Source organism: Sminthopsis crassicaudata, chromosome 3, assembly GCF_048593235.1.
Source record: "Sminthopsis crassicaudata isolate SCR6 chromosome 3, ASM4859323v1, whole genome shotgun sequence".
In the NCBI taxonomy this organism is placed as follows: domain Eukaryota; kingdom Metazoa; phylum Chordata; class Mammalia; order Dasyuromorphia; family Dasyuridae; genus Sminthopsis; species Sminthopsis crassicaudata.
Genome location: NC_133619.1, coordinates 398525563 through 398546971, shown reverse-complemented (window position 1 = coordinate 398546971; position 21409 = coordinate 398525563). Strand labels below are relative to the sequence as shown.

General features: G+C 38.6%; 1 protein-coding gene across 5 annotated transcripts in view; it reads right to left on the bottom strand.

Moving 5' to 3' along the window:
• GRIK4 (glutamate ionotropic receptor kainate type subunit 4) overlaps positions 1-21409 on the bottom strand; it is a 680228-nt gene that overhangs the window by 232889 nt on the left and 425930 nt on the right. For all 5 annotated transcript variants that reach the window (XR_012488209.1, XM_074302596.1, XM_074302599.1 and 2 more), the window contains 2 exons: positions 6158-6336; positions 1218-1271 (listed from right to left, as the gene is read on the bottom strand). Coding sequence is in view for 4 of the 5 variants with exons in the window: in XM_074302596.1 (XP_074158697.1) it covers positions 1218-1271; positions 6158-6336 (233 nt within the window). In the remaining variant the exon portion in view is untranslated. The remainder of the gene's footprint in view (positions 1-1217; positions 1272-6157; positions 6337-21409) is intronic.

Genomic DNA, 21409 nt, shown 5'->3' with positions numbered 1-21409 from the left:
CTGTCCCTGGCATGCCTATTTTCTTTGAAACTCTTCTTCTCCTCTGTTTCTCATATGCACTGGAGGTGGAATGAAATTGTACTTTAATCTCTCTTTTTACTCTCTTGCCAACTTGCCCAGGTGCTCCCTGGATCCTGCCTTATTTTAAGTGAACATGTATGTGTGGCTGTGGGAACAAGCTAATTCTTCTCTCTTTGTTTACATGCTAATGCACTAACTTAAAGAGGCTGTTCTCCCCAGAAAATCAGGAGAGCTTTTTGTCCCCACTATTTGCTATTAATAAACAGGTGGGGCAATGAGGAACAAAAAGAAATCCTCTGTTCACAATAATCTACCAAATTACCTGGCAGTGGAAGTGTATGAACATAGACTATGGGGATTACTGCAGAAGGGTTGCCTGCATCAGGCAGAAGGTTGGATTAAATGACCCCTAATGTTCCTTCTACCTTTAAGATCCTAGGATGCTCCATGTAATTTCACAGCTGCCTTGCTTATGATCTGTATGTGTACATAAACACTTGGGACTACAGAGAAGCAAAGATCATACAGTTCATCGCTACCTCTAGATCATACAAAGTAATAGAGAAATTCTCCTTTTCCCCTACTTCCAGGAAAGAAGCCTACTAGGAAGTCCTTCCTAGAGTCTAAACTAGACCCTTTGTGGCAATTTAAACATGAAATATTCTTCTAATAGGCTGTAGAATTAGGAAACCATTTGATTCAGAGTAGAACATTGACAATGGATTCTAATGCTACTCCCTGACTTAGTTAAGACTTTCTAATTATTTTCTTATGTCACCTTTGTGATTAACCATTCGGGGTCTCAGGTTTTTTATCTGTAAAATGAAGCTGTTGAGATAAATTTAATTCAATAAACCATTAGACTGGTAGCCCCTCAATATCAGGGACTGTTTTTGTCTTTTTATTGCATCCCCCAAACTAAATAGTATTCCATCAATGTTATCCCATTCCAGTAATTTGGTCAGGAAGTCCTTCCTATAGTCTAACCTGAATCCTTCCAACTACTTTTTAAGGAATCACTGGATTTAATGATCTCAACAGACCTACATTTTCCAAAATATTAGAACCCAGTGGTTTGAGTTCTTTCCCCTACTTTTACTTCCCCTGCCTAGTTCCTGAACCATAGTCAGTCATAGCCCACCAACACTAATTAATAGTACTCAATGAAGAAGGGATGAAGTATGAAAATGTCTTACCAGATTAGTGAAGATGTATGTGTAATAGGCTGAAACCATCCCCAATTCAGCTGCCTGGGAAAAAAAGAGAAAAAGAAATCGAGATTTAGAGAGAGAAAAACCCACTAGAAAGTGACTACACTTGCAATGTCTGAATCCTTATCACTTACTCTCTCTAAGTGGTCTACCCTCTTCAGTACTTTGAAGAGTGGAAAATCTTGACTCTGTTCCAGCCCTTGCCTATGGTCAAGGGGATGGAGAGGAGAACACAGCCCTCTAGAGCACTCTTTTTCTCTCTTCTCTCTTTTCTGATCTTTTTTTGTCCCTGATCAACCTTTCTTGTCAACATACTTGGGTATGAGGCTGACAGGTGCTATAGAAACAGACAAGTAGATTAGATAAATAACGAGTCCCTTTCTCCCTGGTGCCCATGCCTCTCCCTGACTGCATGGAAGGCTCTTACTATGTGTCTGTCACCCCAAGGCCACTGAGAGACCACTGAAGCTAGTGTTCTTACGATGTAGGCTTACAGAAAGTATGTTTTTCTACCAGGAAAAGTCATAGGGAGGGAAAAAGACAAAGGTTTGGTTTTGTGTGTGTGTGTGTGTGTGTGTGTGTGTGTGTGTGTGTGTGTGTGTGTGTGTGTGTGTGTTTGAGATAGAAGCACAAGAAATAAATTAAATAATAGAAAGAGAGTCAGGACTCAAGACACATGTTCTAGTGACAGTTCTACCATTAATTTGCTGGGACTTTACATAAGCTACTTCCTCTCTATGGACCTCAGTTTCCTCATTCATAAAGTTTTCACCAAAAAAAAAAAAAAAAAAAAAAAGACGATATTGGACTAGAGGGCTTTTAAAAGTCAAAACAGTTCTAAAACTCCTGATTCTTTGACTTGGGTCTTTGTGACCTCTCTTTGATAAAGCTTTTGACAAGGTATGGGAAAGAGGGAATGTTGCCAGCCACTAACCCAAGAGGACGTTCCCTAGTGAAGGGAGAGTATAGCTCAAATGATTAAAATTCATTTTGTGAAAGCTACCATTCTAAAGACAAAAGACACAAAATCCTGAGTTTTTAAAGATTAGAATTCTGAATAAACAAGAACTTGGTAGCTGAAATAACTGCTCAATAAAGTAAGGGATTACTTGGCAAATCCTTTTGATTCAGGATGTAGCAATTGTGCTACCAAGCCCCAAACAACCACAGGGGTATGGGCATTACGGAGCCCAGGGCTCAACAGCCTCACTCTCCCCAGATGGCCTGGCCTAAGTCAGATCTGTCCTTGTTCCATTATATACTAGAAAGAATTAAGGATTCAAAATCAAAGGACCTCAGTTTGAATTCCAGATCAGGCTACTTGCTACCTGTGTGACCTTGTTTCGAGGCTATCCATCTTTCTGGGCTTTCATTCTTTTCATCTGTAAAATGACTCAGTTATCTCTAAGGTCTCACTCCTCTCTATATTCCAGTTGAAGAGCTTTGGGTCAATGAGTTCTACACTGCTCCCCTCCAAGGACCTTGATACAATGTTGTTGCTAGAGTCTGGCTAACAGCAATTGAAGCCCTATAGAAAGGGAAGAGGAAGGAAAGTCCTGAAGTCTTGCTGTGATGAGAGTCCCACATGCTTATTTCTAATGGAAACCTTTATAAGGCACTCAACCCTTCTGAAGGACATCCTACCAGTAGCCTGGAAGGACTTTACCATCTCCCTGCTCAACCCCAATTTAGTTTCCTAACAAAGACAACAGATTGAGTTTCTCTACATGTTGTATTCCCCCAATAGAATGCAGTTATGTGGTGCAATAAATAGAGAGCCAGATCTAGACTCAGGGAAACTTATCTTCCCAAGTTCAAATCCAGCCTTAGACACTTATTAGCTGTGTGACTTTGGACACACAGTTTGCTTCAGTTCCTCATCTGTAAAATAAGCTGGGGAAGGAAATAGCAAATCACTCCAGGATCTTTGCCAATATAACCCCAAATGGGATCACAAGTTATTAGACATGACTTAAACAATTTAATGATTACAAAAATGAATGTAAGCCTTTTTTTTTTTGACAGGAGGAGGAACAATATTAAGAGACTATTTACAGATGAAATTTGTATCGAAATATGCTCTATCAACCTCTTCCCCCCCAAAAAAAATGTACAACTTACCCTAAGAGAGTATACTTAATGTTTACAAGTTTCTAGGTTAAAGAAGCATCTTAGAAATAGAATGTAAGCCTTTTTAAGACGTTGCTTTTCCTTTATTTTAGAGATTGAAAGAACTGAGCGACAGAGAAGTTAAATGCTTTTCTCAGGGTCATATGGCTAATAAGTGCCGTAAATGGCATTTGAACCCTGATGTTTCTTACACCAAGTTCAGTACCTTGTATGCAACAGGTGTTTAATACATGTCTATTGGATTGGATCAGTCTAGATGTAATAATTATGACTGTTCAAGGATGAAGCAGGTTATAGAGCCACATAGGCTTCCTTCTCAGGAGAAAGAGCCAGATTCTTAATAATCACCGAGTTAAAATTCTACTAGGACTGGTAGGGAGACCACCCTCCAGAGAATGCCAGAATGAAAGGACTAAACGTTAGCAGCTGAGACAGGAATGGATTCTAGGCCTCAGATTCAGCTGTAACCTTTGCCCCATTGCGTACAGGGTCTCCCTCCAGTTAGGTTCCACTTGTGGATCTCCTTTAGCCTTGATGTTTTTACTGGTCATGGCCCTGGGGATGAGAGAAGAAGAGGCAAAAGAAAAACCCACACTTAGGGAGGGTGTGTGTGTGTGTGTGTGTGTGTGTGTGTGTGTGTGTGTGTGTGTGTGTGTGAACACGCATATGTGGACGCATTTGGGAAAGCAATGCTTTGGAGCAGTAGAAAATTACTATAGCAACGGGCTGAAGGGATAGCCCTCGGTAAGAAAACTCATTCAAATCTCTTATTAACTCCAAGACAAAAAAATGTGGGTGAGGGGAGAATAGGAAGGGGAGACAATAATCTTAGTGTCTGGCTGGCTTCTCATTCTCATCAAGAGGTAAATAGGAATCAAGTCTCCAGGCAAAAGATAGTAAGATGCACTTAAATGTAAAATTAAAGTGGCATTAGGATGGACCAGGAAACCCTGGAAAGGCTTGGTAATAGGAAGACTTGAAAGAGAACTGTCTGCCTTGACCTCAGATCTCTTTTCAATTCTCAGGTCAACTTCTCAAGCAAATACATTCCATTCTCCATTGGACACTGTCCCACCTTTGGGTGCTAACCCCTCCCTTTGTGCTAGATGGACTTCAGATCTATGATCTGTGAGCAGGCAGATGGTGCAGAAGGTAGTGCATTGGGCTTAGAATCAGGAAGACTCATCTTTCTGAGTTAAAATCCAACCTCAGACACAGTATTAGCTGAGTGACCCTGGACAAGTCACTTAACCCTCTTTGCTTTGATTTCCTCATCTGTAAAATGATTGCAAATGAAAATGGCAAATTACACCAGTATTTCTGCCAAGAAAAAAGAAACCAAATGGGGTCATGCAGAGTCAGACACTACTACATAACCAATCTATGATCCTATGACTCCCCAGACACAGAGAGAAATGCTGTTTGGAACTGCTCCAATATCTACTATGTCCTCAGTTTAGGAATAACAAACTTGGAGACTTTTCTACAGGGTGTCCCAAAAATCTAACTTGTGTCTTTTTGTGTTGTATTATGGCCAGGGCTGGGCAGATAAACACCATAGTGAATAGAGCACTAGAACTGAAGCCAAGAATATTCCTCTTCCTGAGTTCAAATCTGGTCTCAGATACTTACTATCTGTATAATCCTGGATAAGTCACTTAATCCTATTTGCCTCAGTTTCCTCTTATGTAAAATTAGCTGCACTCTAGTATCTTTGCCAAGAAAACTCAAATAGGGTCATGAAGCGTCAGATATGACTGAAAACATAAACATGCCCAGAATGGACTCCAGTTCTGGCCATGGCTGTAAGGTGATGGAGAGGAAAAGTCTTTTTTCCTGAACAGGCAGGAATTAGACCAGAGGGTCTCCAAGGTCTCTTCTAATTCTGAGTGACTCTGGAAACCTGCTCCAATATCTCCCACAAATGATTTACTTCCTTCTGCTTATAAACCATCAAACAGACCTTTATTCCTCCTTTTCATTTTCTCTAACCAACTATGTCTTGCTTTTCACTCTCCCAACACACACACACACACACACACACACACACACACACACACACACACACACACACACAAACAAAACAAAACAAAACAAAACCTTACAAGTCCAAGTAAAGATTTGTACTTCTTCTAAAAAGTCAAAAAAGTCTTAACTGTCCCTTCACACACATTTGACAGTTCTGGATAGCACTCACTTGGGTTTGCTAATTTCTATGTCCAGGCTGTAACTGGCATAACTATAGCTAGATTTGGAATGGAACGATCTGGATTCAAACCCAAGCTTTTTCACTTGCTGCTTATGTGATGATGGACAAATCATTTTAATCTCCTTGGACTTCATTTTCCTCGTCTGGAGAAGGAAGCTCCCCTCCAATTCTAAATTTTTAATGCAATGGTCCTTTAAGCCAGGAGATATGCTTCCACCTTCCTTAATACTTTTTATTTTTAGTTAGGAAATATGAGTTCAAATTCTAGCTTTATTATTTGGGACATATCAGCCTCAGTTTCATAAGTCCCATTTGACTATAATAATACTTTTCACTTTCTAGCTAGAAAACATCTTACAAACTATATACTATGTTAAATAAATGAAAAATCATTATTATTATCTAACTAGCACTCAGAATAAAAGTGTGGAAGAAGGGAGACAATAAGATGAAGGGGATTCAATCTATGCAGTGGGATGACTCTAGGAGAAATATCACCTGTAGGCAGCAATGAGAGAAAATGCTGGTGAAAAAAAGACCCCTTTCTTGAACCCTCTCTCCTTATTTCACAGTTCCAGCTCCCTACCTTCAGGAGGATGGTGTGGGACATGGAGGCATTAGCATGGATGATAATGGTGGCTGTCTTGTCATCCCGGATTTCCTTGAGGAGTGGAGTAGGATCCCGGCTGTCATCCAGCATCCTGACGGAGAGCGTGTCCTTGGAGATAAGGAATTGTCTGAGCAGCTTCTCCAGGTTTAGAAGGCCTGAGAGAGAAGAGAGCAGAGACTCTCTGAGGACACACAAAACTGACTCAGTCACCTGTACAACAAAGTAAAAATCCTATGTTGTGAGTCCAAAGTCTTTTGTTAGACTTTGCTATGTAACCTTAGAAAGGTCATTTATACTAAGATTTATATTATATAAATCTATTTATTAAATTTAAATTATATTTTTATATAGATTGTTCTCAGTCTTAATCTGACCCACTGTGTTTGGGATTAAAGGGGAAAATAGAATTTCCTTAAGTCACCCTGACTATCACAACTTCTTGCTCTCATTCTCATCCACCCTTTCATCAGTCCTCTATTTCCAGAAAGACAGACATGAGGGACCCACGAAACTGGCTAGATCCCATCAGACAAAGCCTCTGTTGAAACCTTTGAGTTGTTGCACAAAGATAAAATATGGTTATAGTTATTAAAACCACAAGATTTGAATTGTATCCCAGCAGAAAATCAATTTGGGACTCAGCAAAAAAAAAAAAAAAAAAAAAAGATGTCCACTTTCTGATGTTCCTAGACAGACATTAGGATCAAATGAGTCCAGATTCCTTCTCCTTTCCTAGCTGAGTATACTAGGAATATGTGAATGTATGTGTGTGTGTGTGTGTGTGTGTGTGTGTGTGTGAGAGAGAGAGAGAGAGAGAGAGAGAGAGAGAGAGAGAGAGAGAGAGCGAACGAGAGAGAGAGAGAGAGAAGAGAGAGAGAGACAGAGAGAGAGACAGAGAAAGAGAGAGAGAGAGAGGAGAGAGAGAGAGAGACAGAGAGAGAGACAGAGAAAGAGAGAGAGAGAGAGGAGAGAGAGAGAGAGGGAGAGAGAGACAGAGAGAGAGACAGAGAAAGAGAGAGAGAGAGAAGAGAGAGAGAGAGAGAGAGAGAGAGAGAGAGAGAGAGAGAAGAGAGAGAGAGAGAGAGAGAGTGAGAGAGTGAGAGAGAAAGAGAGAAAGAGACACACACACAGAGAGACAAAGACAGAGAGACAGACTATATATCTAAGTAATTGCTTATGGAAACCATGAAAGAATAATGGATGAAGTCCTATTTTTTCAACTGGTCTCCATGATTTAAAAGACTGTATGTGTATAATACAGAATATATTAGATTTGGAGAGGATCTGTGGTCAAATGTTAGCTTTGGTGATGATTAGATAGATATATGTCCTTGAGAAAAACACAAACTCTCTTAGGTCCCATTTGGAAATAAAACAATTAAACTAAATTGCCTTTAAAGTCCCTACTCTGGGAACAAACTAGGACCATATGTGTTCATTTACACACACATATAATGACTGGAGAGTGGAAGAAGTTTAGGAATCCACCTCTCCAAGTTCAAATCTGCTGAAGGCATCTATAGGCTCATCAATGGCAATGCCAAGTAGAGTTAATATAAATATATATGATCATAGTTGGAAGGAACCTTGGAGTCATCTATCTAGTCCAACCCCCTCACTTCACAGAAGAGAAATGTGAGATCTAAATTAAATGATTTGCCCAAAGTCACATGCATAGTAAGTGATAGAAACAAGATTGGAATCCAACTGACTTTATCCAAAGTTTTTGTGTTCAGTCATTTTTCAATCCTGTCCAATTCTTTATGACCTAATTTGGGGTTTTCTTGGCAGAGATACTAGAGTAGTTTGCCATTTCCTTCTGTAGCCCATTTTATAGATGAAGAAACTGAGGCAAACAGGATTAAGGGACTTGACCAGGGGTCACAGAGCCAGGAAGTATCTGAGGCTGAATTTAAACTGAAGTCTTCCTGACTCCTGGCCCAAGTTTCTATCCATTGTGCCAACTGCCTGCCACACATAATCTAAGCTACTTTACCTTATAAAAAATGAAAGCCTTAGAATTATGAATCAATAATAGCTCCACTAGTTGAAAGCACCCCCACTGGTTACTCCTAAGAATATGTGGTCACTCTGCTTCTAACTTAGTTCTTAGGTACGTGAGCACAGCAGAGCCATCTCTGATTCCTAGACATTCAGGAGGCTGAACTTTTATGATTTATCCATTCCTAATGCTAAGAAGAGTGGGAAAACTGGAATTTTCTTCATTTTCCAATGGGAAGCAGAGGGCAGCAGAATGCTGAACCCAATGACTTAGGCAGCCTCCTCCAGGAAGCTTGTCAAGTCCTATGTGGTCATCATAACCCCAGAAGCTGGAAAAGGAAAAAATGCATTTAGAGAGGGAAATAGGAGGCCTTCAATGGAATTGTATTATTTAAAAAATCATTTACAAAGCAATCCATATAGATGTATTACAATTAAAATTCTTGTTCTTTCTGCCCTTCTTCAAGAGGAACCTACCTAAGAGTTTCAAAGAGTCAGGGACAGAGGAGAGAGAAAGAAGAAAGAAGGGATCTAGAACCTCACCTGAGTTCTTTTATCTTTTGTCTAACAAGTCTTCAAAGACAATTTTTGCCAGAAAAGCTAAAAGCTCATTTCAAAGTGAAAGAAGACAATAGTATCTGGTATAAGAAAAAGAATATAGAGAGCCAGATTTGAATCATGCACCATATTGCTGGGTGGCCTAAGGCATATTCATTTCCCTCTCTGGGACTTGGTTTGGCCCATTCATAGATGGTAAAGAATATCCAGGAATAAGGTAAAGAACAAAAAGCCATCTGGATCCTCATGTAGATTTAGATGATGGCTTAATTGCTTAGTATATGCTTACTCTGCAATGAATGAAATGAATTATGCAAAAAAAAAGCCATCTGGTTAGTCATCTGATCACTGTACACAGAAAGCATTCTATAATGGTAGGATCCACCTCCAACAACAAGACTCACCAGCAGAACCAAGATCTGCTAGAGCTTAATTATTCTTGTGAAAACAAGAGCTGATCAGCCTGGCTACTTTCTAAGAAAGCAATGGTGATCTCCATTAATGTTCTAACTTTATTTCACGTTGCTCTCTTCCACATATGCTATATTTGAATTACATTGTACAATGAAACATTTTGCACTCTACCTTTCGTCACTCTTATGCATACTATTTCCGTTGTCTTGAATGTTCTTCCTAAGCTTTGTGAGTTGAATTCCTATCCCATTCTTTAAGGTTCAACACAAGTTCCACCTCTTCGGTGACACTTTCCCAGATTCCTCAGATCTCAAAGAGCACTTTTCTCCTCTATTATGCAATTATTTTGTATCTGCCTTACATGTCTTGGCTATGCCTTGATGTATCTGTGTTGTCTCCTCTGTTACGAGTTTGAGTTCCCCGCGGGTAGGGACTATCACTTATATCTTTGTATCCCCAGTTCCTGATACAGTAGTTAGTACTTGGTTGACTGTCATATATCATTTTATATAATAGTTATATTGTGTTTGCCTTATCAACCGACTAGAATATAAACTCCAGGAAATCAGGACCCATATCTTAGTTAAACTTTGTATTTCTCCTGATTATACCACAGGACTAGGCTCACAGTAGGTACTCTTAAGAAAAGTGACAAGTTGAATTGAGTCAAATCAAATTTCAGCAGTGAAATATTCACCGAGGTAAACTGGATGTGGAAAGCAAATCCCAGGGATCCCAGGGTGATGGCTCAGAAATTTTTTTTTCAGTCTGGCTGGAAATGAGGCCAAATCCCCAGAGATTTTCCAGAAAGGCAATGAAATTCAGCAGGATGAGATAGGGAAGCTTGGAGAATGACAGCTGGATTATGTCTGATATAAGGAAGTCCTAGACAAGACAGCCCAGGGACATTTTATCCCTGGGAAAGCATGTATCCAGAATGCCAGGTAAGCTACCCAGGAGGCTCATCTTCCATGTCTTTCTAGCACTTTCCTGACCTCACAGATGGGACCTCAGAGCTATGACAAGGACCAGGACCAGGGACACTGCAGAAGAGATTTTTGGAGTTTGCATCTGGAACTATCCACTCAAAACTGGCAGCCCTACCAAGGGTATAGCAATGGAAAGACAGGGAGGAAGGCATGATATAGATGAAGTGTCAGGACACCTAAGTTATAGTTCTGGGCTTGCTACAAATTAGCTGTGTGACCTCAAGCTTAACATCTCTTTGGTTTTGGTTATTTCAGCAAAATAAAACTCAAGCATTTATTAAATAGTTACTATATGCTAGACACTGTTGCTAATTACTGGAGATACAGAAGCAAAAACAATTTCTGCCCTCAAGGAGCTCACATTTTTCTGGGGCTGGGGAGGAAGAGGGAATTGGGAAATTACATGGACACAGAAAAGTCAATCCAAAAGAAAGAAAGAGAGGGAGAGAGGGAGAGAGGGAGAGAGGGGGAGAGAGAGAGAGAGAGAGAGAGAGAGAGAGAGAGAGAGAGAGAGAGAGAGAGAGAGAGAGAGAGAGAGAGAGAGAGAGAGAGAGAGAGAGAGAGAGAGAGAGAGAGAGAGAGAGAAGAAGAAAGAAAGAAAGAAAGAAAGAAAGAAAGAAAGAAAGAAAGAAAGAAAGAAAGAAAGAAAGAAAGAAAGAAAGAAAGAAAGAAAGAAAGAAAGAAAGAAAGAAAGAAAAAGAAAGAAAGAAAGAAAACCTTTCCCATTAGAGTATAAATTTCTTGAGGGCAGAGACTTATATTGTTATTTCTATTTCCTGGCATAATGGTTAGTAACATGCTAGAACAAAAGCAGGGCGGTGATGCAGTAGATAGACTGTCAAGCCTAAAGTCAGAAGACTTCTCTTCCTGAGCTCAAATCTGTCTCATAAGCTTATTAGTTGTGTGAGCCTAGGCAATTCACTTAATTCTGTTTAACTGAGTTTCTTCATTGGTAAAATGAGCTAGAGAAGGAAATGGCAAGCCACTCCAGTATCTCTGCCAAGAAAATCCCATATAAGATCATGAAGAGTTGGACATAACTGAAAAACAAGAACCATAGCAAAGGTTTAATAAATGTTTCCTTGTTTGGTGATTATGGATTATTTTGTGTAATAGTTCATTGGAAGTAATAACTAGGGGGGATTAGGAAAAGCCTCAGATAAGAAATAGACTTTGAGGATTTGGGGATTCTAAGAGGTAGAGATGATGAGGGAAGGCCTGGAGGGCACTTGTGCAAAGGCACAGCAATGGGAGATTAGATCAGATTAACTGAAATATCATATGTGAGAGGGAGTAGAATAAAATCAGACTGGAATGATAAAATGTTGCTAGATTATAAATGGCTTTAAATGCCAAGTGGAAGAGTTTGAATTCTATCCTAAAGTCAATAAAGAAATAATGCAGTCATTGAAACTTCTTGAATAAGGGAGTGACAAAGTTAGACTTGTTTGGTAATATCGACTTGTCAAAGGTGTGGTATACATGACTACTATGCCCCTCATGCCTCAATATACCCCCACTCTCCAAACTACCCTTCCCTCTCCTTCTTTAACAGTCTTCTCAGATGATAGGATCAGGGATTTAAAGTTAGGAAAGGACCTCTAAGATCATCTAGTTTTTCTATCTTGCAACATTTTCAAAAAAGGAAAATGAATTTCAAGGTCATGCAGGAAATGGCTTATTTTTATCCCTGAAATCAAGCTTTTTAAATACTCTGATATAGTGGCATTCCATCTACTAGATATGAAGTTAAGGAGTCTGGGTTTGAGCCCCAATTCTGATTCTTATGAATTGTGTAATTTTAGGCAAATTCTAATCTCTGTGAGGCTCAAATTTCTTATCTAAACAAATGGAGATAATTATGTCTCTAGCTAAGTTTTAGAAAGCAAAGACCTTAGCTTAGCAGATAACCTTAGCTCAAAAAGGCCAAGTGACATATCTAGTCATCATATTCAAGATCTAGCCACTGAACCCAGATTGTTTTAGAGAGGTAATTGAGACAGATGATCTTTCACAGCCCTCTCTCACTTAAATCCAATTCACCTGCATGTCATGGCATCACTTCCCTGATGTCACGGTTCAGTTTGTGAATGAAAGACAAACAACATCAACAACAACTGTTACAGTAGGATAAGGACAAAAATTCCCATCCAGAGTAGCATTTCTCCAACTTGTTCACATTAGATTGAAGCATTAAAAATACATCACTCCCTTTGAAAGCTCTTTCTGCCCATAGGAGAAAGCTGGTAGTAAGCTCCACTAGGGAGAAAATATCATCTCTATACTGAATTCACTTTCATGAAGAAAATTCTGGGTCCCCATTCCAAATAAGAATCAACTTTATTTAGAGATATAGCTAGATGGCACAAAGGACCAACAGATGGACACGGAATCAAGAAGATCTGAATTCAAATCTGACCTCAAACATTTATTATCTCTATCATACTTGGCCCTCTCTCTGCCTCAGTTTCTTCATCTAAAAATGAGGATTAAAAAGTAGCATGATGTGATGCATGAGAATCAAATGGAATAATATTTGTAAAGCATTTAGCACAGTGTCTAACATATGGTAGGTGTTTAATAAATGCTTATTCTACCCCCACATGCCTTGCCAATTTTCTCCCTCTGCTCACATTAAAAACTCCATGAGTGCAGAGATATCTTATCTATCTATCTATCTATCTATCTATCTATCTATCTATCTATCTAGGTATATTTGATATCTCCCTAGAGCTTAGCATGATGTTCTACTCATAGTAGATATTTATCCTAGATTTAGAACTGGAAAGAATTTTAAAGGTCTTCCAATCTAATCTTTGGGCTCTCTGTCTCTCTTTCTGTCTCTGTATCTATCTCTCTCTGAATCTTTCTGTCTGTCTCTTCCTTCCCTTACTCCCTCTTTCTCCTTCCTGTTTACAGACAAATAAATTGAGGCACTGAGAATTAAGGACTTCCTTCTGATTACATAACTAGTAAACATCAGGGGGTGAAATCTGAACCCAGGTCTTCCTGTCTCCAAGCCCAGAATGTTATGCACTATGCCCCCTTGCATATTTAATAAATGTGTGTTTGAATAAAACCTTAAGGTAAATGTAACTTTCTGTATTTTATTGTGATTTATTCTTCTCTGATTTTTCCCTCTGTATTGGTCTTGTCATCCCACTTAGACTATAGACTCCTCCAAAATAGGGACTATACTTCATAATTCTCTGTATCTTCCCAGAACACAATACACAGGCACTCAGTATTTCATGAACTGATCTGAAACTGAATTGAGTTTAATTCTGTGGAACTGGATTCAAGTGAATCACAGTGATGGAGAAAATGGAGTGGGAAAGACCAATTGGCCTAAGTCTACCTAGAATTTTTATTCTCCCTGGGAAGAAACAAAAGCCCATAAAATAAGTTAAGAAAATTAAGGGTTACCTCTTACTTAGGATATCAGAAGAAAGTTGATTTCATGGGAATAGCAACTTGGAAGTTTTCATTACTTTTATTATTACTTGCTGGAATTTCTTGTTTGATTTTTGGTGGTTTAGAGACCAGTGAAGTGACCATGAGTTATTTTGACTGAAGGTATCAAAAGCAGAGCTTCTCCTGTCTTTCAGATTTGCTGCCTCTTTCCTTCCCCTTCCCCCAACCTCAGCCCACCTCAGGCAACCAAGTTCCACATCCAGAATCTACTTCTTGCTTCATTCCTTTTTTGTTTTGAGTACTAGGTGAGTCTAGCAGTGCAGTAGGATGCAGCAGGAGGGATAAATCTATGAAAGACTCAGCAGGCTACTTATTCTGGGGAGAAAGAAGTAAGTTGCCTACCAGGAGCTGGAGAGGAACAAAGGAGTCCTAATAATAAGTTCAGTTACTGAAGTAGATAAAATAACATTGCATAGGGGCAGAGATTTCCAAGGACCAGAAATAACTCCTCCCTTGCCTTATTCTGAACTATGCCTTCTTCCATTTTATGCTGAAGGTAATACTGAAAATTGTGCCTTATTTCTTTAGCTGATGCCTTTGAGTCCTGCTAAAATACAAATAACTCTGAGAGGATTGTCACATTAAAACTCACCAATTACTTAGAACTAAGTATGAATGAGTTTCAAATTATTTCTTGAGAGAGCAACTTTTCATAGGGAGAAAGATTATGAGGTGACTGCCAGAGATTAGAAAAGGGAGGGTTATGAAAAAGGAGAGGCATAAAAATGGACAAGTAAGGGAAGATTCCAAAGAACAATTCAATGCAACAAATACTTTAAAGCACTTGCTCTGCATGGTACTAGATCTATAAAGTTGGAAAAAAAGGCATAATCCCTAACATCAAGAAACTTTAGTGTACTGGGGTGGAGTGGGGAATTAAACATGTCCATAAACTAGTATAATACAAGTTAGGATGATGAGATGAATGGATATATTAAATAATATACTCTAGGAAAATTTAGGAAGATAACAAGATTTTTATGTAGGAGAAAATTCCAGTCTTACCACGGAGCAAAATAAATTCACTGTTTTGTCAAGGGTTGGCCCAAGGCAGGGGCATTAGCTCTATTTCCAGTGAATATGCTCAGCAAAACTAGACCATCTTCCACTCAAGCAACTTGGCTACAAGTCTGACACTTTCTATAATAACAAGAAGGAACATTTGACAAAGGTGCCCAGCTCTCTTATTCATGGTACAAGTTATATTCTTGGACCTCCTTTCTTCCCTTGGTAAAATAAGGAAAAATGAGAGCTGGTACAGATCCTTCCTTGGTGTCAGGGTAACTACAGGCTGAGAGGATGAATGGAGGATAGATAGGGAGGATGAATGAGATACTTCTGGAAAAGGGATCACAAGATATAGAGTTAAAGCTTGGAAGTGTTTCAGAACTAATTGAGAGCTGGGAATTTCTTGAAATCAAATGTTTCATTTCTCCTTTAGAAACTAGTCAGTATTTGCTTTGAGTGAGATGAACATGAAAATGGTAAGCCCAGCTAGATTGGCACATCAGTGAAGCCCAGTAATTTCCAACATACATCGCTGATGGCAAGGGACGAGTTTTCTTCTATAAATTTGGAAACTTGCTTCTCTCCACCTCATACAGGTAATCCTTTGTTCCCTTCTGATCTACAGACACACTTGTCCACATTCTTCACCAATGGTAGGTTCATTCACCATAAGTATTCATTAAATATATTTGTGTTTTGTTAAGAACAGAGCTTCATTTTAAACACTGAACTTGGCATGTGTGAAGAGCCCTGTCCTTGGTCCTGAAGGGTAAAAGAAGAAATAAGGTTCCTGCCTTTGTGAAGCTCACAGTGTAATCAGGATAAGGGGATGAGGTGAAGATATGTACACAAGAAAAGAAGACATGAAAATTATAGCAAATAAGAATAGAATGCTAAATCTGCAACAGTCTTCAGCTTGCAGGGGAGAAAACTGAGTACTAGGGGAATTAAATGACTTGTCCAAGGTCACTTAAGTTAATCAACTGAATACAAACTAGAACCCAGGACACCTTATTCCTAGTACAGTAATTTTTTCCCCTGACTACCACCCTGATTTCTAAAAGAAAAAACAGGCATAAAAAGTAACTTAAGCTATATTTATGGCTCTCCATAACCCAAATCATATGATAGTTCTGAAGATACCCTATATAATGAAACATTGGTCTGTTTCTGACTCAGACTAGTTCACACCTCCTTAGTTAGTTTGATGGCTTCCAGCACCATATTAGCCCCAGATTTAGTATGATACCCAAGGTAGGGGCATTTACTACTTGGCTTTTAAGGTATAATCTGGGATGCCATATTCCAACTTTCAAGATTTTCCTATCATGCCTTTTTTCTTCCTAACTGATATTTTTTCTTTTCTTTTAAATTTTAAAAGTTAAAAAAGCCACCCACACAAGTACCCCCACACATATACATTTTTCCCCTAGCCAAATACAATTCATTTCCATGAGATGAAAACCCAGTTATTAAAAATCCATGTTCTGGGAGAAATCAAGAATGAGCAAATGAGTGAGTGGCATGATTCCCTGTGGAATGTTCTGGGTTATGTCTAATTTCACTGGCTGAGAAATAAAATTAGATTTCTCTTCTTAATTCTACTTGCAGTGTCTCTCAGCCCTGCATTAATGAGACAGACTGGAAAGTGTCCCCTCCCCAGCTCTGAAATGGAGCTGTCTTATGTCAGACCATTTTTCCTTCCTTGATTAGATTTTCCTTTCACTCCTCCCCTTAACCTCTCATCCCCTATCCAATCTTTCCCTAATGGGGCCTGGGCTCTGCCACATAGATCTTTGGGGCCAGTGGGGACCAGTGTCACTCAAAGGCCTCCGCTGATAGATAAGTTTTCCACCAACTGATAAGTCCCAAGCTCAGCTGTCTGCCTTAATTCCCCTTCTGTCTCAGTGGGTTTATCATTTTTCAGTGTGTTGTCATAATTTTGTGACTCATCAGTTCTGCTCTCCTTTTCTCCTTACCTTTAGGTATAGCAAGAGGCAGCTCTGATACAGGAAGAATTTTTCTCTATTTCAATGACACCAACAATTATCACTAATAGTGTAGCTCTTCAAATCTGAGAATGGGCAGGTAGCTTCCATTTTTCTAGCTTTGAGCTTGTGAAGAAGTAGTATAAAGACTAACTTAAGTTCCTCCCTCCTTCATGAGACCTTTCCTGAAGACTCCAATGAGCACTGACCGCTCCTTTCATTTGAATTCCTATAGTACTGTACTTTACTTGTTGAGAAAGTCACTTAGTCTTTCCTTAGCTTCAGTTTCCCCATCTGTAAAATAAAGGCAATAACGCACCTAAAACTTTATTTATATATATATATACATATATATATATACATATATAAAGTTTTAGGTGTGTTATATATATAAATGCGAGCTGCTGCCACCACCACCACTATCATCATCATCATTATCATCATCATCATGAACAATGCATGTTGACTTCTATAGATAATCTCTATTCCTTGAGAGGCTGAGGCAGGTGAGTGACTTGAGCTTAAGAGCTGTGAGCTGCCAGGGATTAGGCTGATTAGGTATCCACATTAAACAATGTACAATATTAATTTTGTAAAACTTAAACAACTTTGTAAAGGTAAATTTCAAGTGCTATATTTTTATTACTAGTTGGAGGACCCCAGGCAAATTAGTTCATCTTTTTGAATCTCAGTTTCCAACATAGAAAATAGAGACAAGAGCAACTATACCTACCTTCCAGTGGTGCTGTGTGGAGAAAGAACTTTGTAAAAAGCAAAATATTTGTGACCTGTCAATAGCCTGATGGAATTCAAGAGAAATGAGTTCAAATATTCCTCCTGACATCTATTAGATGCATAATGGTAGGTTATTCATTTAACCATTTAATGTTTCAGGGAATTCTTTTCTTGAGGTTACAGACAAAATGTCAAGATGCTTTTGTGTAGAAAGTTTCTATATCAAGAGATCTGTGTACCATCAGAGGTGTTCAAGGGCCAGAAATGTATCTCATACTTCTTCTGTATGTATACTTGCCTAGCTTAGTATTGACACACACACTCAGTGTCCAATAAATAATTGCTGATTGTTGGGTGAGTTTATAAATGCGTTTCTATGCATGCCCAGCTTCCTTGGCACTGTCAATCCTGGTTTATAGGAAAGGGCCAGGGGCCAGCCTAATTAGCTCCCCAATGAAGGTCTCCAGCTCCCCACCCCCATGGCCATGTTCCTGGACCCCATCTATGCAGCTGCTTCCCAGTTAGTAGAGTGGTGATTAAAACTACCTTCTCAGTAGGGATGTTTAGAGGGTTAATTAGTTAATGTCAGTAAAATGCTCTGAAGAGGAAGATTATTGGGCAAAAGCTGTACATTATTAGTGCTGCAAATGTCTCTGTAGGAATAGAGGTACTCTATCCTGGGTGTGGGGAGCTCTAAGCTGTAGGATGTGCCCAAGTTTTGGCACTGGGGAGTGAGTAAATCTGGCAAGGAGGCAATCAACTCTTGTGCAGGGCTTATCATTTAAAGATCTTAAAGCAGGTTTCAAACAATGTCCATTCCCAAGGTGGGTAGACAAAAGCACAAAAAATGGGATACAGAAGAAGGTAAGAACACATTTGGGAGTATATCAACCTTCTAATATGCCTGCCAGAGATAGTTCTTCTCAAATTAGGGGACACATATTTGTGAGAGTTTTTCTCAAATTAGGGGGGCATATATTTGTGAAATATCCTCAATGCCTTCTAATCATCTAGAGCAGTGGTTATCATCATCCAGTTTATACATGGAATCCTGGATTTCATATGCTAATCATAAATAAGCAAGTATACTTTTATAGACTGAATAAATACTGTCTAAACCATATTGTTATTTTTTCAAATGTGGAGAAACTACTATGATGAATAAAATATAAATTCCTTCAAAAACATCATTGAATTCATAGTAGCTTGAATATATTCCCTTAATGCATGGAAAGTAATGGCTCAACTACTATCATGTGGAGCTCTATGAATTTTTGACATTAAAAAGGGGTTCTCATGTTCAAAAAGGTTGAGAGTCATTGGAATCCAGGAAAAGAATCCAAACTCCCTTACCCTGACATCCAAAGTCCTCTAAAATCTAAAAATGATGCCATTGTACTTGTATAGCCTTATCTCAAATTGCTTTTTTTTTGGATTTCATTTAGAAGGTTCTACTCAGCAAACCCTGTATTCTTCCATGCCTTTGCTCACTCAGTCCCCAATTTCTGGCATATCCTCATTTCCTTTCTTCACTTGTTGAATTCTAAGACATTCTTTGAATTAAAGTTTCAGTGTCATGGCCCCTCTACTAACCCTTCTTTGATCCATTTTAAGTCTCAAGCAGCACATTTTTTTAACCTCCCAAACATACTTATCATGTAAGGCTTTCCTGATCCCCATCCCCCAGCGTCTAGGGCCCTCTCTCTCCAATTACTTTGCATTTATTTTGTTTTTACATATATTTATGTAGGTATTTATCTCTCTGATAGGATGTAAGCTCCTTGAGTTCAAGGATTTATTATTTCATCTTTTTTTGTCTTTACTTCCTCAGCATCTAATACAGAACCTCCACACAGCAGATGCTTAATAAAATTTTGTTGATTGATTGATTTTGTGAATTATACTTTACCACTTGGGCCCCTTAATACTTAGCAAGTCTTAAAGCTCCTTAAAAGAAGCAGCTATGCCTTATCTCACTTTGGAGCTCCCTTGACCTTACTTTACCCATTGCTCAGTCCATAACATACCTTATTAAACACTCAGTGAATGAGTGTTTAAAATCACTTTATCATTTTCTACTCTGGGGAGATTGGTCCAATTACTGTCCTTTGAATACACTGTGAACATTTTCATCTCTTGAATTTTCTCCTTACCTAGAAATTTTTCTTCTCCTTTTGACATAGTTAAGTAATAATAATGCAACATATTTGTGGTGTTTTAAAATTTGCAAAGTGTTTTACAGTCCCTATCTCATTGGATATTCCTCTTTATACATGAGGAGAACTAAGAATCAGAGAAGTTATAATTCTTCTGTAGGCACAGTAAGTACTAGATAAGGAATTTGAACTCTTGACCTCTTGACTCCAAACCAATCAAACAAATAACCAATGCCAGATGCTGGGTTAGGTAAAAGGAGGGTGTATAAAGACCAAAAAAATTACATGAACCTATCCTCAAGGAGATTACATTCAGTCTATACAGATGAAGTTCCCCCTATTATCTAAAGGTGACTCCCTGGCTAGTGGAGCCCACGGTGATCTCTTTTTGACCACTCTAGGCTATTATTGTTTGGAGTATTTTTAACATTTAAGAAATACTGTTTTCCAACATCTCTGTAAAATCACCAGCTATTAGAAAAATAAAACTTGCACTTGCATAGAGCTTTATAGTAACAAAGCACTTTACACACATCCTTTCACATATATCTTGGGAGGTAGGTAGTTTAGTCACTTTATTCCCACGTTCCCAGATAAGGCAACTTAGCCTCAGAAAAGCTCAGGGTCAAAAGTAAATCAGGAAACCTGTGTTGAGAACACAGCTCTTGACTAAAATCAGTATTCTTTCCACTGAAAATTTGTATTTAGTGTGTGTGTGTGTGTGTGTGTGTGTGTGTGCACGCTGATATATTTGTCTTTGCGCATTTCAATATGTGTGGAATTACATGCCTGGTTTTATTTATTTGTGTTAAAAATAACTTTTTCCTAATTAGGACTAGAAACTCCTTGAGAGCAAGGGATGCTTATACATCTTTGTATTCTACACAATGCCTAGAATACCATAGAAAGGGCTCAATTTGTTTGTATGAATGAAGGAAATGAATATACCGGTGAGGGCAGTAACCACAATATGGCACAAAACAAGTGGATCTATCATATTTGTATGAATGAATGGACGAATACAGCAAATACAACATGGTAAAAACAAATGAATCTATCTGTATGAATGAATGGACTAAATGAATGAAAAACACAGATAGTGACACAAAGAACATGGCAAAAATGGGAACTATCATGTTTGCATGAATAAAGAATGAATGAAGATACAGGGTAGAGGGGCAGCAAACCCAACAGGGTAAAAAACAATGGACCTATCATGTTTGTATGAATGAGTAAATGAACAAATGAATGAATGAATGGAGAGATGAATGAATACACAAGTGGAGGGCATTAACCATACATGGTAAAAACAAATGGGATTGTCATGTTTATGTAAATTATTGAATGCACAGGTGAAGGGCAATAACCAAAACATGGTAAAAAACGAAGGGATCTATTGAATTTATTTGTTTGAATGAGTGAATATACTGGTCTATATAGCTATGGTAAAGGTGAATGCTGCCTTCCCTATATAGTTAGGAGGCAACAATCATAAAATAGTAAAAACAAAACAAAACAAAACAAAATTCACTAAATGGATCTGTCATACTTATATGAATGAATGAATACAAGTGTACAGCAGAAAACACAAAATGATAAAAACAAATGCATCTATTTTGTTGGTGTGAAGATGACTGATTTGTCCAGTTTTTGCAGGTACTAGGACTACTCTGGAAGGGCAAAAATGTACTTGGGTGCAGCTTCCAAGTATATAAAAATGCAGGCCCTAAAGACCTGCAGGTCAAGTTGAGAGTGATGTCTGGTACTCTAGCAATAGCCAGTGGTCAGCAACTGCATGACCAAGTGTGGGTGACTGTCTTAAGCACACAGATGTGAGTGTGTGCTGGAAGGAGCTGGATTATGTTAGCTAAATCTTATAAATGCTGAATTTATGTCACAAATTGT